General features: G+C 35.8%; 2 protein-coding genes across 5 annotated transcripts in view; one reads left to right on the top strand and one right to left on the bottom strand.

The window, feature by feature from the left end:
• Positions 1 to 10938, bottom strand: part of LOC125034530 (coatomer subunit beta'-like) — a 33379-nt gene extending 22441 nt beyond the window's left edge. For all 4 annotated transcript variants that reach the window (XM_047626378.1, XM_047626380.1, XM_047626381.1 and 1 more), the window contains exon 1: positions 10786 to 10938. In XM_047626378.1, coding sequence (XP_047482334.1) covers positions 10786 to 10788 — 3 coding nt within the window. In that variant the 5' untranslated portion in view covers positions 10789 to 10938. The remainder of the gene's footprint in view (positions 1 to 10785) is intronic.
• A 2702-nt stretch (positions 10939 to 13640) lies between these two features.
• On the top strand, positions 13641 to 14676 carry LOC125034576 (thioredoxin domain-containing protein 17-like). Its single transcript, XM_047626474.1, has one exon. It carries the CDS (start codon positions 13761 to 13763, stop codon positions 14139 to 14141), a length of 381 nt encoding a protein of 126 aa, XP_047482430.1. The 5' UTR covers positions 13641 to 13760; the 3' UTR covers positions 14142 to 14676.
• The last annotated feature ends 2673 nt before the right edge of the window (positions 14677 to 17349 follow it).

Here is a 17349-nt window from a genome sequence, read left to right as displayed (position 1 = left end):
TTACTGAGGCAGAAAGAGGTTGAACTGTGTTTGGACCTTTGTTTTCCTTCAAATTTACTTTCACTTTGAAAACTTCCGAGAATCGTCTGGATGAAGTAATTCTGTACGAACACAAAGTTCAAAATGGACTAACAGGATTTTTCTTTCAAACATATTCAGTTTTAATGAACAATTTCATCCATTGTAAAGATTAACTTTTTTTCTTCAAAATATCCATAAAAATGCTGAATGAGTGTTCAAAATATTTCCCCAAAGCAACAATCTTTGTTATCATTAACTTAGTTAATAATTCAAATCTTTATCCCAAACTTGGTTAATAAAATTTATCTTTATCATAAACTTAGTGACTCATCAGTTTTATTTTTGTTTTTGTTTGTTTGTTTATTTTACAAAATATCTACTTCCCAATAAATCTTACATGAACTCTTTAAAATGTCAAAGTGGATAAGAGTTCCTGACTAGAACGTTACAGATCAGGCAAAAGAATGACAGTAGCAATTTTACTAATCTAAATAAAGATTGAAAACTGCATCACAATGAAAAAGTTAACACATTTACAAAAATATATATATATATATAAAAAATAGCTGATATCTGCCATCACAAGCCTAAACAAAAGTGTGACCATTTACCATGTTACATAACTGTCACACATCACATAAACAAGCCCATGATAATACCTGGTGTAGTAACCCATCTTATGTACAAAACAAAGTAATATTAATTATTTCTTAATAAAATCTCATAAAGTATAGGAAAATTGCCACACCAGGATACATAGACAAATCTTATAATAAGCCCATGTTATGGTACTGAAGATCATTGCAGTTCAGAATAGGAGATTAAATATTTATTAAGCATGCTTTTATAGCATTCAATCACAGGCATTTTATATTAGTTTCAGTCCAGGTTCATACATAATAATAAAACAGAAAAAAACCCATCTCCAATGGATATTCTAGAATCAATATCAAAGAAAGGACTGTAATGTGTGATATGCACAAACAATATTGTCACCAACAAATAATCTAGTAATTTTGTGTCAATATATGATGTATCTACTTTAAGGCTGCTAAACTTAATAATATAAAAATAATAGAACAGATACCAGGGATCAGAAAATGGTTTTATGAAAGGCTAGACACTGGGAAAGGGGGGAACCGTTAACCTTTCTGGATTTTATGTGCATATTTGAGTAGAAGAGATCATAATAATTATCTACAAGTATCTGACACTTGTTACAGGTTGGTGATGGAATGGATGCATCCTTTGAACCCAGTGCAGCTGCAATTTTGCCAAAGGATATATGTGAGAAATAGGATAATATTTGTACAACTTTAGGAATTTTATCTTCCCATTCTATATTCCAAGTTTGTAAATGTACCCAGTATGAAAAGCACAAAATGAAACTACAATATATTATTAGTAAGAGTCTAAACTGGCATATAATCCACCCAATGTCAGCGGGTCTATGTACTGTCTCCTTTAGATTTTAGTGAGTTTTGATATATACACATTGCTTCACATGTGCTCAGCCAGCGAGGAGTCTATCAGTTGGCCCTAGTGACCAATCCTTATTTCCCCATTTCTTGAATTGGCGGTAAAATCTGCTTTTCTTTCCAATACTTTTAATATTGACATTGCCATCATTCTTGTTGATATTATGATTATTAAATTGTTATTAAAACATTGATAACATCAAAGACAATAAAATAATAGAAATGAAGTTTTCATAAATGAAGGAAAAGGGTAAACAGATGACTAAGCACTTGTAGAGCCATATATGTGTAAAGACAATAGATAAACTTTAATTTCAGTAGGTACAGCATTGTAGTCTTGCCACCCACTGACATTGGGTTAAACTTAATATAACATTTTTCACTAAATGCATAATATATGGTTTATCCTACAATCCTAAATCAAAACCAAAGTGCGCAGGGTTTTCAAGATTAGACGAACTGTGGGGGGGATGCATTGCTTTAAAGTCTTCTGGTAATACCATTTTTACCTAAAACTATATATGGGTTACTTTCAATTAAAATTCAAATTTTTCTGGAAAAAAAAAACTACCATTTAACTTTACTTAATTTATAAGCATCTCCAATTCAATGGAAAACATTCCTACAATCAATTAATTAACGGCGAGGGTAAAACTGTTTAGTTCAACATGAAATGTTTGATTAATCTGTTTTCTTATTTATAATCTCTACCATAACTTGTAGAATTAATCAGACAGATTTGAAAGCTACATCTGCTCCACTAATTTACAATGTACAAAATAATTATGTAATTTTAACAGCAAGTCCCTTGATGATGCACAAAGACTAAGAGCCCATTGCAACTGCCTGTAATGCTTAACATATTTAACCCTGAGTCAAAATGTATTTGTATTTCTGATGCCTGATCCAAGTTGAATCAATCAAAGACAGCCTGTCAAAAGTTGACAGGCTGTTTTCCTGTAGTTTCTTCACTGTCAATGGGAAGTAAAGAGTGTGAAGTACCATTTTGCAAGTTTTATCCAGCAATATCCCCATAAACCCAATCCCATTCCCCCATGCCCTTCCACTATTTCATACAAGTACTTCCTGAGATTGCCTCTTCTTTATGCAAATGAATAAAGTAAGTAAAAAAATAAAAATGTCCATAATGCATGATGTGCAAATAATCCATATACCTTGTCCCCTTTCTCCAATTTCACATTTCACACATTCGTCTCATGGTTTACTTTTTTTTTTTAATCTCTTTATACATATGGATACACATTTTAATACCTACTTCCTCACTCATTCTGTATTTTTTAAGGTGGCAATTATTTTTTTCTATGACACTTCATTGATAAAAAAAATTAGAAAATATCTAGTGTATAAATTTTAACAAACATAAAAGATTAAAGGCCTTTTTTGTAGTATCCCAAAATCCTTTACACTTTGATACATTGTTCATGTTGTCATGGTCACTACAAGTTTTTTTTTTTTAATCTAACATAGTCAATAGAAGATAATTAAAGTACTTAATATGTTGGTATGATTTTTAATTACAAGCAAACCATTGTGGAAACTTCAAATAAAATAGAAAAAATTGCTGACCTCTCTGCAACTTATACTGTTTATACACAGCACTCTTCACTTCACAAGGCTGTGGAAACTTTTGAATATTTCTCAGATTCAGTCAAAACTTTTTTCTTATTATTACATACATTGTTATTTGTATGAAAAGTCAATATTGCATAAGGTTTTGTATTTTATCTTATCAACCACGAGTGAGCTTCTTGTCTGAATCAGACAACTGGATAATTCCAATAATCACAGGCATTCCCTTGTATTATTTGTTGAAACATATCAACAAATCATATATAATAAGAGATACAGAATGATTTTGATGGCCTTTATCCCACCGAAATCAATACTCCGACATGCTGAAAATTCTTACCATGTCTTTCCTGCAACTGTCAAGATTGACTCAAAATTCAAACTCATATCGAGTGAAGATGTATTTTTTCTACAGCTAAAAAGGCTCAGACAAATTTTATGCAACTTTGCAATAAATTCTTTTATCAGGAAACTTATAATGCAATTCATAATTAATGAAAATATAAATCCCTATCTCAGACTATGTGAAATATATCTGAAAAATATTACACTCTGATTAGTTGGCAGGACTGTATCACATTGTATCAGGGTAGAGGCATACAAACTGATGCAAACAAAGATGCACAAGTGCACATAAAGGGCAAACATGTATCAAAGTGTTTGGAGTTTCAGAAATGCTAAAAAAAAAAAAGCTTTAAACCTGTCCTTGGTCCAAAAAGAAAATGTGATGCTTTTGGTGGGCAGCAAGGTGTGGCTGAGGATCTGTGGTATTTTGGGGTTAATTGGTTCATGCCATGTGGCATCAATTCTTGCCATAAGGGTCCCATAGAAAATATTAAACAAGCTTAGGATGCAATCACCAAGAGAAGTTTGGAAACCACTGGTGCAAAGTGATGGAGAGTAAGATGTTTTAAATTCTCTAAATCTTTGGTTTATGGAAAAAGAGCTTTTGTCAATTTATGGATGCTATCATTCAGTTCCATAATAAAAAATCAAAACAGTTGAGTGCAATTTAGCTAATTCTGAATGGCACTGCAAGCTAGTCCTCTCTATGGTATAAGGCAGTAAGTTTTTATCTTGATATGAATGAAGATGAGAATAGTATGGACAACAACTGAAATTAAAACTAACAAATCGTACCATAATTCTGAATGGCACTGCAAGCTAGTCCTCTCTATGGTATAAGGAAGTAAGTTTTTATCTTGATATGAAGGAAGATGAGAATAGTATGGACAACAACTGAAATTAAAACTAACAAATCGTACCATAATTCTGAATGGCACTGCAAGCTAGTCCTCTCTATGGTATAAGGAAGTAAGTTTTTATCTTGATATGAAGGAAGATGAGAATAGTATGGACAACAACTGAAATTAAAACTAACAAATCGTACCAATCATTAATTGCTCACTTTGGTACAATATTAAATATTTTCTATATAACATTACCACATTAAAAAATTGTCTAAAGCCAATTGAATTTGTAGTTATCATTAGTGTCCTCATCCAGGTTCTACAAGTAAATCTGGCTTTGAATACAGGATTATTCTTGTAATCATATTTGCTACCTCCTATGTAAATATACCTGAAATTTAACCATGACCTATGTTGAAAGACCTGCAATCTATCACCCACCCTAAAAATTGTAGTCTACATTACTACCCCAACTACCATGGATTTATATTCTGTCCCCTGTAGTTTTTTTTTTTTTTTTTTTTTATTACATACAGATGGCTCCACATGTGCTCAGCCAGCAAGAAGTCTATCACTAGGCCCTAGTGACCAATCAGGATTTCCCCATTCCTTGAATTGGCGGGAAACTGTGTTTTACTTTTTAATACAAGTGATATTGATACTGTTATTATTGTTATTGATATCATGATTATTAAATATTTATAAAATCTTATAAAAAATTTTAAAAATGAAATAATAGAAAAGACCCCTTTCCAGGGTAAAATAATTAAAGGGTAAACAGGTCAGATAGGAATAACTAATAACTGACTCCTTGGTGCTTAAGCACTTGTAGAGCCATCTATGTGTAAATACAATAATAAACTTGATAGGATAAACAGTGGGCATGGCATGTATTCTTGCCATCCGTGATGATTGGAGTAATACACACAAACTATATCCCTAAAGCACTCTGGCTAAGGCAAACTAAATTTTACAACATACATTCTAGGAAGATACAAGCCTTCACCACATATTCTGATAAGACAGATATTATACTGGTTCTTACTCAACACACTGCGGCTAGAATGTCATGTACATACATGTTATATTCACTGTAATTTTAGTTTATTAATTTTGCTTATACATGGCTCCCAAAGAGCTTAGTCACACCAAGGAGTCAATTACTAGTCCTACCTAACCCTAACTGTTCACCCTTTTCCTAGATTTTTGGATTTTACTGTTAGCATTATGATAACCTCATTGTCATTAACCCCTTGGATTCGGGTGACATGACCATCACAACATGGAAAAAAAAAAAAAAAAGGCAGTGGGACAGCTGACAGAACATGCTATCAAGAAGAAATTTGACTAAGGGTCAAATTCCGTGGTTGGGGAATGCACAAAAATCTTGGACGATGAATGAGCTCTTGTATTAGTTCCATAGGTAACTAAGTGTGATAAGTACCACCTATGAGACATGACTGGAAGAGCACTAACTCCAAGAAAGACCTATATCCATACTTAGGATCCTATTCCTCCCCATCATGACCAGTAGCACAGGGTGTATTACAGAAAATTTAATATTACGAAAAAAAGACAACAAAATGTTACATGCTGTTATTGTTATTTCACGGAGTTACAGGCTCCCTGGAGAGATGACATGGAGTATGTGCAAGTAAAACATATAATACAGCATATAAAATATCAAACATAGACCTTGGAAAATGGTAAAAGAACAAAGGTAAAAATTTGGAATACCTTCACAACCAATCACAATAACAGCAGTATCACTCGATTCCCCTTACCCTCTGCTACTCATACAAATAGAAATTCCACAATCTTGACTCCAATAGCAGAGGAGGGTAAATTGTAGGGTAAAATATGAATTTCATACACAGAATGGCCTGGTCAACAAAGAATCTACCAAGTATGTACCCCAGAATACAGCATAGGACAGACTTGGTGTCAGATGCTGCCAGACACTGTGCTTGTACTATGAGCATTTATCATACAATGATATATCAATTGCAGCAGCAATTGAAACAGCAAATCATATAGTGATAGGAATCTCCCTGAGTAGCAGCATACAAGTGTGATATAATATGCATCATATATTAACTACAAACTGGAGTATTCCAGATCATGTTCATCTATCAGCCTGGTAAGTAAATCATCATTCCAAGCCTGTATCTTGTCATGTTCACCCCAGAATGTCGGTCATATATTCTGTCCTGCTCTGGATATGTAGAACATACTTTATCTTACAGGGCAGTGGTTAGAGGACAGCAGACCTCAGGAGGGGATTGCAGGGGGTACAGCCCTCTTCATTAGACAATATAGTGACTTATTCTGTATATATTTTCAATATCCCCTTGATGATAGGTGAAGAAAAAGAAAAAGAAAAAGAAAAAGAAAAAGAAAAAGAAAAAGAAAAAGAAAAAGAAAAAGAAAAAGAAAAAGAAAAAGAAAAAGAAAAAGAAAAAGAAAAAGAAAAGGAAAAAGAAAAGGAAAAGAAAAGGAAAAGAAAAGGAAAAGGAAAAAGGAAAAGGAAAAGGAAAAGGAAAAGGAAAAGGAAAAGGAAAAGGAAAAGGAAAAGGAAAAAGAAAAGAAAAGGAAAAAGAAAAAGAAAAGAAAAGAAAAAGAAAACGAAAAAGAAAACGAAAAAGAAAAAGAAAAAAACTACGCTCTGGAAATCAATGGCAACACGCCAACTTTGAGCACAGGAGTTCGTTACATCATGCCGAATCACTGGCTCAAAATGCTTTGGTGCTGCATGCCACAGATCGAGCGGTTTGTTTTGACACCTCATGGCGTGTCCTGTCAGGAAGGAGTTATGACTATTTCATATCACATTCACACTTTAAACCATAAAATCCCTGGTACCTTTCATGCCCTCCACTGTAATCTGGTCCAAGAATGTGAATGTGGGGGTTTCCACTGTAAATGTCCTACATGTGCAGGTGCACTTATGTACACTTATAACAACAATGCAAAGGTGGGGCAAAGAATCTTGTCACCACATACAGGTGTTTGTGTACACTGCACTTAGAAGATACACATATGAGAGAGTTGTCGATCAAGTAAACCCAATACCTAGTGTTTGGGCCATGTGGAGGCAGAGAGGCACCCAGATCCAATAGGATAATGTTAATAATAACAGTAATGATACTATTAGCATTAGAGGGGGGAAAAAAAAAAAATAAATAAAAATCTAGAAAACTTCACATATGGAGATATCATGGAAGGTCAGGAAATATATAATCAAATGCAGGGGGGCATAAACCCCCAACCCACACCCTGGACAACAAAGAATCCACCACATATGTGGAGCATAGGACAGACTTGGTATCTGGATAAGGATAAGCCTGATATGTGAAGCTGTGCCAGCACGTTACCACTGTACTAGCCCGGAGGCTTTACTATCTGGCCCTCCCATGTCAGTTGTATGCTCTAGCCTGCTGAGAATGTGGATGATTCATTTTCTTTCATGTCAGGGGCTGGGGAACAGCAGTCTCCCAGGAGAGGGTTGCAGTGGCTAATTCTGTATATATTATTATCATAGTGATGTAATTTGAGTGTACTATTCACATTTTAGTCTACAACTTCCCTGGTACCTTTCATGCACTACCCTGCTATTGGGTTTAGGGGATTCTGCTGCATAATTCCTATATAAATGTATACTAGTTGGAGAGAGGAATCCATCCATACAAACTCATTCCCATCAGTTTAGTGTGGGTATTCTAAACAATTACCCCTATAATCTTAACCTGCAAGGTAACTGTTAACGAGAGCGACGCTCTACCCAACGATCTTGGGGGATGCGTGGGGAACTGGGGGTTGAAGGGGAGGGATAATGAATGGCACTGGATGTCAATAGGAACTTGCAGAAATCGAAGAAAGTGATTTATGAAATGTTAAAAAGTCGATTTTCGAAACCCCGAGCCAAATTTCTGACCAGAAAAGCACAAACAACTAAAGAAATGACCAGTGAAACTCTACGGACGCCCCCGCCATTTTTGAAAGTCTACGGATTGACGCACCAACTTTCAAAAAACTACGGGAATCAAACCCAATGCTCGGTAAAAATCTACAGGATTTCACATAATCCAGATCCCGTGTTAATAGTACAATGCGTCCTAACCAATAAACCAACCTAACCTTAACCCTGTGGCTTTTATACACTACAATCTATATATTCCCTGGCGCGGGGCTCTGCCCAATGGAACCCCGTGGTATTATATGCAGCTAGCCAGGGGGCTACACCCCCTGGACCCCCTAGTAATATAAAAACTTAGCCTAGCCTAGCCTAGCCTAGCCTAGCCTAGCCTAGCCTAGCCTAGCCTAGCCTAACCTAACCTAATGCGCCTAGCCAGGGAGCTACGCCCCCTGGACCCCTGTAGTACTATATGCGCCTAGCCAGGGGGCTACGCCCCCCCCCCGGACCGGTGGAAAAACGCGCATGTGCACAGGGTTATTGTGCAAATTAGTGTAAATAATTACCAAATCACATAAAAGAAGTATAATAAAAGTAAAACAATTCATTAAATACATGAATTCGGAAAAACAGACTCTGGTAATTACAAAATAATCGTTTTCACAAGCGCATAGTCATACATGGACTACTTCATAGATCGCAATAATGAGTTACGCATCACATTTGTTTTAGCCCTGGCAAGGTAAACATGGATGGGGACTTAGTCTCAGAGCAGTGCCCTGCAAAGCCTATTTTTGTAATTTCCCGGGAAATATGAGGCCGCTGCAGATTTAGTTGTTTTGAATTCTACTCTATTTTTTATGCTCTACAAGATGGCAATGTCCATTTTGCTCTACCTTCGTGCATCGCTCTCGGCAACATTGACCACCTGCAATTTCTTGGTTTTCTGTCATTAAGTGCACTTCTATTTGTTAGATCAGCTCTTACTTCTACCATTATTCATCACACGGTTATAGAGTTGCAAACAACTACTCTATATATACTGCTTAGAAGGCTTGTAATCAAACTTATTGGTTAATGTTTCCAAGAGTGATGCACATAGGTTGAGGGAAATGCACACTACCATCTTATAGATCATAAAAAATAGAGTCAAACACAGGTACAGCTACTGCAGGCTCAGATTTACCATGAAATAGAAATACCTGCTGCATGTCAGCATTCAGAAACTAGGTCCACAACACCCTCATACAGCCAATTCTTAAAATCCTCTTCCTGTAAGTCCTCCTCACTGCAGCTCATCTGTACCCTCAATACTGAAAGTATGTATCACAAAAATTTTCTATAACAATATTGGGTCAATATGTAGAAGAGGGTAGCAGGTTACTTTCGAAACAATTTTGATATTTTTCTGCATGAAATCCACTACTTTCAACGATTCTAGGCATTGTTCCTTGTGCAAATGAATCATTGAAGAGATATGTTCACCATCTCCATTGACAATCTTGATTTGATAGTCCCGATAGCAGGGGAGGGCATGAAGTATGTCAGGGAAATTATGGGATAAAACAGGACCCCCGTGGTTGTTAAACAAAACGTCCTAACCCAACATCCAACCTAACCTAACACTGTGGTAAATATTCCCTAGCCAGGGGCCCTGCCCCCTGGACACCCGTGGTGGTATATGCGCCAAGCGAGGGGGCTACAGGGGTGACTTCCCAAGGGTGCTATACCTAAAAGAAAAGAGAAGATCCCCCAATTTTGGCTAAGGAGTGACTTAGCCAAAATTGGGGGATCTTCTCTTTTCTTTTAGGTATAGCACCCTTGGAAAGCATTTGCACACATATAGCCATAGAAGAACTTTGTCTTGCTTTGTCTTGTTCTATCATTTCATGTAGGTTTTATTACCCAACTCTGCCACTACCTTATACTACATATTGTCCCAATATTGTTGTGGCAGTTGGTGCAGTTGTCAAGGGAATAAATAGACGGTAGGAAAGTTAAGGTTTGAATTTTTGGGTTTGTATAATACCCTGGTTTTGGGACTTCGTCTCTGGAGGGTACATCACTCTCATTAACAAATACCAACTTATTCATTACACTGATGCATAAAGACCATAGTACAGATGTATCTCTTAATGTACACTAGTTCCTAAATTCCCCTTTAACCAAAGAGATACAGCAATAAAACCACTGCTTAGAGTTCATATGTCACCTCTCCACATTAAAGTAAAAGGAATTCTAAAATCGAATCAAGTTGCTCTCTCAAAATTTTATTAGTGCTAGCGATGGAATCCTGAACAAGGAGTGTTCCAAGACTTTGTTAGTCAAGGACTTAGACTTTATACAGAAATTTATTAATCTTTGATAGAGTAGACATGCGTAACTCAGTACCTACATTATAATATATGCTATGGCTACGTGTACAGATATGATGAAAGGAGGATATAGTATGTTTACAATCATACCGGGTTGACAGTCACCTTCGAAAACATTCACCTATTTCTATTTCAACATAACCGAATAACATTAACCTGTGAGTATCCTATCATGCCAGTTGTAACAGCAAATACTGTGTTCTTTTCAAGATACTCACCATGATGAAGAGTTGTAGAAGACAAAAATATGACGAAATTCACTCCTACTACACAGCTTCCACCGAGAGAACCTTTCGACGTGTCAAATGCCACTTGTGCGCCTGCGCGGTGATGACGGAGGAACCGAAGCCCCGAATGCTTCGGGCAGACGTCACTGGCCTCGGTCTCCTCGCTTATTCGCACAACCAATCTGGGAGAGACTGCTTTTTGGGTTTGGATATACGCAATATCTTTAGTGGGAATGTTAGATATCCTTACAAAATTTATAATCAATTCATTTTTCATACATTACAGACAATATATAATAATGAATTTAGTCTAACTGACATATTGTGACATTGGAATAATAACATAAATACCATAACCGTGGAAAAAAAGGAAGAAAAAGTTCCCAGTCTAAAAGTTGTTTGCCTGTACTTGTGTATCATTTCGCAGTATGGTATACCCTTTTCTTAATATTAATTTCGGTGTTCACATTTGGCATACGTAAGCTCTACTATGAATATCAGTAATGCTACCTATCAATCCTCGGTTAAACCTGCAAAATAATCCTATAATCTTATGGCTTGCATTCTTCAAAAGTTAATTTTACTTCACTAATACTAACCCAAGATCGGTTGCCTGTCAATACTCCCATCCATACGGTTGCTATTTATTTGTCAGATTGAAATACTATCTCCAACTGCAGGAATCGAAAGTAAGGGGAGGGGACCCTAACATCCCAGCTGAATATTAACCCTACCGTCCGTAAGAATATCTGTATATGTATGTATGTATGTATGTAAATAAACATATGTATGTGTGTATATATATGTATGTATATATATATATTCATATAAATCAGAACATGTGTGTGTGTGTGTGTATAATATATTCATAGATATGCATATGTATATATTATTATTATCATCATTATTATGAGAATCCATGAAAGGGCAGTAGGGGAAAATCAAAGACTGATATAGACTCAAGCAGAATTTCTCTGATGAGCAAAAATTATTATGAAAATAGGGGAAAAGGAAAGATAAAAGTTAAAAATAAGTATTTGAATAGGAATTTATCAATCTATTAACCCCTTGCCGACGGGTACGACGGGTAGACACGTGCTATGCCCACTGTTAGTACTTGTTTGATTGTTTTTACACATAGATGGCTATACTTGTACTAAGTCACCAATGAGCCAGTTAGGAGTACTGCCCGTCTCGCCCGTTCACCCTTTTCTTTGATTTACGAAATATTTTACATTATCTTATTTTGCTGTTACTAATATTAAAAAACATTATAATAATTATAATGTTTATAATAAAAATAACACCATCGATATCCATAGCACTAGTAAAAAACACGTTTTTCCCGCCAATTCAAATCACGTATGGTCACAAGGTCTATTAATTGACTCCTTTGTGGCTAAGCACTAGCAAAGCCATCTATGAGCAGACATTTCACAAAAAATATAGAAAATGGGCACAGCATTTTCCTCATTTTTTGTTCATTTTCCCCGACGGCATTGGGTTAATAACTACTTCAGAAACAATATCGTTGGAAAGTAATTTCCATACTTTAGTCATAGAAGGGATATATGTCCATTCAATCTATTAATAACTACTTCAGAAACAATATCGTTGGGAAGTAATTTCCATACTTTAGTCATAGAAGGGATATATGTCCAGGAAAATTGACAGGTTGAGGAAAAGATGGCCGAAATGCGCGCGCGTTCACTCTGACGCTTTTGGCGAATTGACACATATAGAAGAGGCGACGCACTGTGAAGAGGATGTTCATTATTGATAACAATCTTTAAAAATAAAGTTCAAGTTGCCTATTAAGGTTAGGTAACTTAATTAAGTTAAAAGAACAGTCCAGAGAATCCGAAATCTAAACTGGATAGCTGTACTAAAAGGAAGGCAAAATAAAGGAGGAAAAAATGTTTAAAACTATGTAAACTATATAAACATATAATACATATATAATATATATATACAATATATAACATATATACATGTGTGTGTGTGTGTGTGTGTGTGTGTGTGTGTGTGTGTGTGCGTGCATGCGTGCGTATGCGTACATGTGTGTGTGTTTGTGTGGGAGGTAAGCTGTATGTGCGTGTATATGTAATATTGCACAGAGGCATGCACGCACATATATAATGAACAACGTCAAGATATTTTGAAATTATTTGGCGTGTACTTGAATATTTCTTATATTTATATATCGATGTCGAAACCCACAAAATTGTGTGTGTGTGTGTGTTTATGTGTGTGTGTTTATGCGTGTGTGTGCGTGTGTGCGTGTGCGTGTGTGTGTGTGTGTGTGTGTGTGTGTATTTGTGTGGGAGGTGAGCTGCATGTGTGTGTATATGTAGTACTGCACAGAGACATGCACGCACACATACAATGACCAACGTCAAGATATTTTATTGATATTTAAAATTATTTGGCGTGTAATTGAATATTTCTTGTATTTATTCATCAATGCCGAAACCAACAAAGTTTAAGATATACTTTTGCAGAAAAAATCCTTTGGTGAATATTATACCCGGCATTCATGTCATTGCATCAGACGAACGATAAAGATATAAGTCCCAAGATATCTGGGAAAGGATCCGTGCGTGCGCATATGAAGCCTCTCTGTGAATCACTTGACAGCTCGAGCTTCCCCTGGCATGTAAACAAATATGACAGGCAGCCACTGACAAAGTATTCAAATTCTTGTCAAAATCATCGAATCGCCGGAACCATTACTGCTCATACTAGCACATCAGGTAAGTTGTGAATTTCTGGAAGAGTACAGCAGTTTGTCTGCCGATTTTACTGGAAGTAATCGTAAAAACGCTTCGCAAGTTACGTGTTTTCACGCACTTCGCACATCAGCTGACTAGTCCAAAGATAACACCCACTTTCCTGCGAGCTGTTAACGGGACAACTTGTACTCCGGTGCTAGCTTTGTTTCACGAAGTAAACTCTGATATTCGAAGATGGTCCAGAAAATCGAGGTAGAGGGTTTCGACGCCTTCGTGGAGGCCGTGGAATCCTCTAAAGCCTCGGGGAAGCCGGTCTTCGTCCTGTTTTCAGGCTCGAAGACAGCGGGCGGCGTGAGTTGGTGCCCCGACTGTGTGACAGCCGAACCCGTGGTCAAGGGCGCCGTGGACAAAGCAGCTCCGGAAGACTCCGTTTTCATCTATGTTGGCGTCGGAGGCAGGGACTTCTGGAAGGATCCCAACTGTGTCTTCCGGACAGATGCCAGAACCAAGTTAAAAAGCGTTCCCACCTTGATGAAGTACGGGACGCCGCAGAGGCTGGAGGAGGAGCAGTGCGCTAAGGTCGACATGGTTGAGATGCTCTTTGAAGATGCTTAGCAAACACTAGTACATGGCTGCCCAACATAGGAAGATGTATTACTGATTCCTGAAAAACAAATTATTGTTTTTATAACAAATCATTTATGAACAAACCAATCTTTGTGATTAGTTTTAATGTATTCTGAGGGCAAGAACAGGGGAACCCCATAAACATCTTTAATACAAATGTTTCTTGTATTTAGATAAATGTATTTAAGATGTGATTTTTCAGTGACATTTCTTAGAATGTTAATTATATGATTTAACCAGTTACTTTTGAATTACAATTACATTAAATGACTATCTGTTTGTAATGTCACCAACAATTTTTTTATGTCACTCCCAGTCACCTATGATACATGCTTGACTAGTATTTATATCAGGAGAGATAAGCAACATAACACTTGGTTGCTTTAATTTTTTGTTGTAGATGCAAGATATCTTTGCCAATGGCCAATTAATTTTGTATAATGAGTTTCATATTTGAAAAAAACAAAAAAACAATAGCTCTGTATATCTTCCACTTTGGATAATAATATTGATAGAATTTAAATGTTGGTATTTCTTACCCAAAATGCAACATTAAAGACTGTGGCTGTGTGAAGATGTTGTGGACTTTGTTTCAGAACAGTGACACGCATAGGGGATTTCCGTAATTTCCTAGTAAATTTGAGGCCGCTGCAGATATACCTGTATTGCTTCCTACTCAATTTATTATGCTCTATAAAATGGTAGTGTCTATTTCCCTCTATCTCAGTGTGTCACTTTTGGTAACATTAACTTAATTGTTTTTATTACCTATATGTTGAACAGAAGTAAACTTTTCATTATTGAATTTTAACTTTTCATTTGATAAAGATTGTGAAAAAACCCAAAAGACAAATTCCCTATTTTTGGATTAAGCTTTATAATGTGGGTGAACTAAGCTAGGGCAAATTGAAGGTAATATTCTTTTTGATAACAAAAAGTTGCAGTTATTGGCACACAAAATACTCTTGAGGGGCAGAACTCCCCCCATCAACCTTTTCCACAGGCAGTTCCTGAAGGGCACATCTAGTCATAGCAACTTAAGATTGTTTAATTTTGTTAAGTAGAGTTGAGGGTGAGTGCATTCATACAGTAAAGATTTTTTTTTTTTTTTTTTTTTTTTTTTAGAAATGGGGGAAATAACATGGAAGGACTGCAGTCACATTTTGTGAGTAAATGGTGCATCATGATTAGTAATGAAGACTGCTTATTATACACTATTGATATTGCACAAATTAAGTACTACAAGACAAGATTGAGTACATATTTTATGTTTTCAGTAACATAATCAAAAGGTTTATACACACATTTTTTCTATTATTGTAATTATTCTATCATGAAAGTATTAGAGAAATGCTCCCCCAATCGTTGTTGCGGTGGGGCTTAGGAGATGGAAACTGAGGCCCTGGCTTGGTCCTCAGCCCTTGCCTCAACTAATTTTGCACGTTTTTTTCTTCTATCCTTTTCCTTCTCTTTTTCATCTCCTTCTGTCCTTTTATTGTTAATCCATTTTTACCCTTTTAACCACAATACTTTATCATAATACTCTATGACCTTTGATGTCTAGCACATTTATTTGTTTTGACCATTAACCATTTTGGAAATCCACAAACATAGCCTTATTGAATAAGAAAACTTCCTTATCAAGGGAGTCTGCCTCCAAGCCCCACCCTATCCCTATATTTTGAATATGCCACTAATGACTTTAGAGGCTGACGCAGAAGAAATTTTCAGCAAATAAATAAATATTTGAGGAATGCTGGTCATTTATTGGCTCGCTGTTTTTGAAGAAATAAATTTGCAAACGCATTTTTTTTTTAGCACTGACTTATCAAGGAGTGTAAGGTGCATTTTATTTGTAAAGCCTTCAGACAGGGATGTGTCTCATTCTTTTGCAGATGCAGTAGGGATTGCTTGTTTCGAGTAATGGTTATGGGTCGTGCAAAGACGCTATTGGTACTATTTCAACTTGTTTGGTATAGATTCCAGGTTATTTAGTTGGTTTTAGTCCCGGTTTAATGATAGGGCTGGCTTGGTGTGGTTGGGAGTGATTTTGGCTGGGGTTGGGGTCTCATGATATTAAGGGGATTTTGGACGACAAGGGCCTTTGTGTTGTTAGGTCTCCTCTGGGCGGCCCCCCTGGGGGGCGTACACCAGGGTTTTTATGTATTTGTTCTGTGGCGGCTTGGTTGTTTGGTCTTGCAGGTGTTGTGTGATGTGTGTGTGGAGTGTGTATGTTTGTTTGTGTTCGTGTAGTGTGCTGCTGTGAAAGCGTGTATGGTGTGTGTGGTGAGTAGTGTGGCTGTTGTGTATGTTTGTGAGAGCGGGTCGTTATGAGTTGTGCCTGGAGTATTTCGGAGTCTAGTGTGGTTGGTGTGTCATTTATTGTGATAGAGTCGTAGTTGGTTGTGTGAGTGTGTGTTTGTGTTAGTGGTGTTTGGTGTTTAAGGATGTATGTATGGTGGTAATGGTAGGTGGTTAGATGTATATTGTGTTTATATGAGATATATGTACATATTTTCTGGTTGCTAGTTTTTTATTTGTTGATGTCTACTTTATATGGGAGTTTATGGATGGATTTATAAGTAGTTTGTGCTGTTTTAGTGAGTTTGTTGTTTTGGATATAGATATAATGGATGTTTTTTGTTTTTATATTCATTATATTATGTATTCTATTAGATTCATGATCATTATATATATATTATTGTATCATATTAGTATATATATAGTTTATGTACTTATTGTTATAATATATTATATTTATTATATTTATTATATTCTTATGTTAGGTATTTTGTAGATTTCGTTTTTTTTGTTTTCAATGTATATGTAAAATGTCGTGGTCGTGTGTGTATATATAGAGATGAGTGAGTTTTGTTTATATTTATATTTTATATATTATGGATATAATATAAACATATACTTTAGATTACATAGAAAATATTTTATATAACTATCTAGTATATAGTTATTATACTACATTCTATATTTCTGTATATATATCATAATTTTTATTTTTTTATGCTATTTATATATTTTTTATATTTATATATATATATTTATATTTAATATATCATTTATATATTTATTTTTATATTATATATAGTATATTTAATACATATATCACACACCATATTTTACTATATGTAGATCGATAGAGAGAGACGAGATGAGAGGTGAGTGAGGAACGTGAGATGGT

The sequence above is a fragment of the Penaeus chinensis genome, chromosome 18, assembly GCF_019202785.1.
Source record: "Penaeus chinensis breed Huanghai No. 1 chromosome 18, ASM1920278v2, whole genome shotgun sequence".
Classification (NCBI taxonomy): Eukaryota; Metazoa; Arthropoda; class Malacostraca; order Decapoda; family Penaeidae; genus Penaeus; species Penaeus chinensis.
This window is presented reverse-complemented; position numbering and strand designations above follow the sequence as displayed.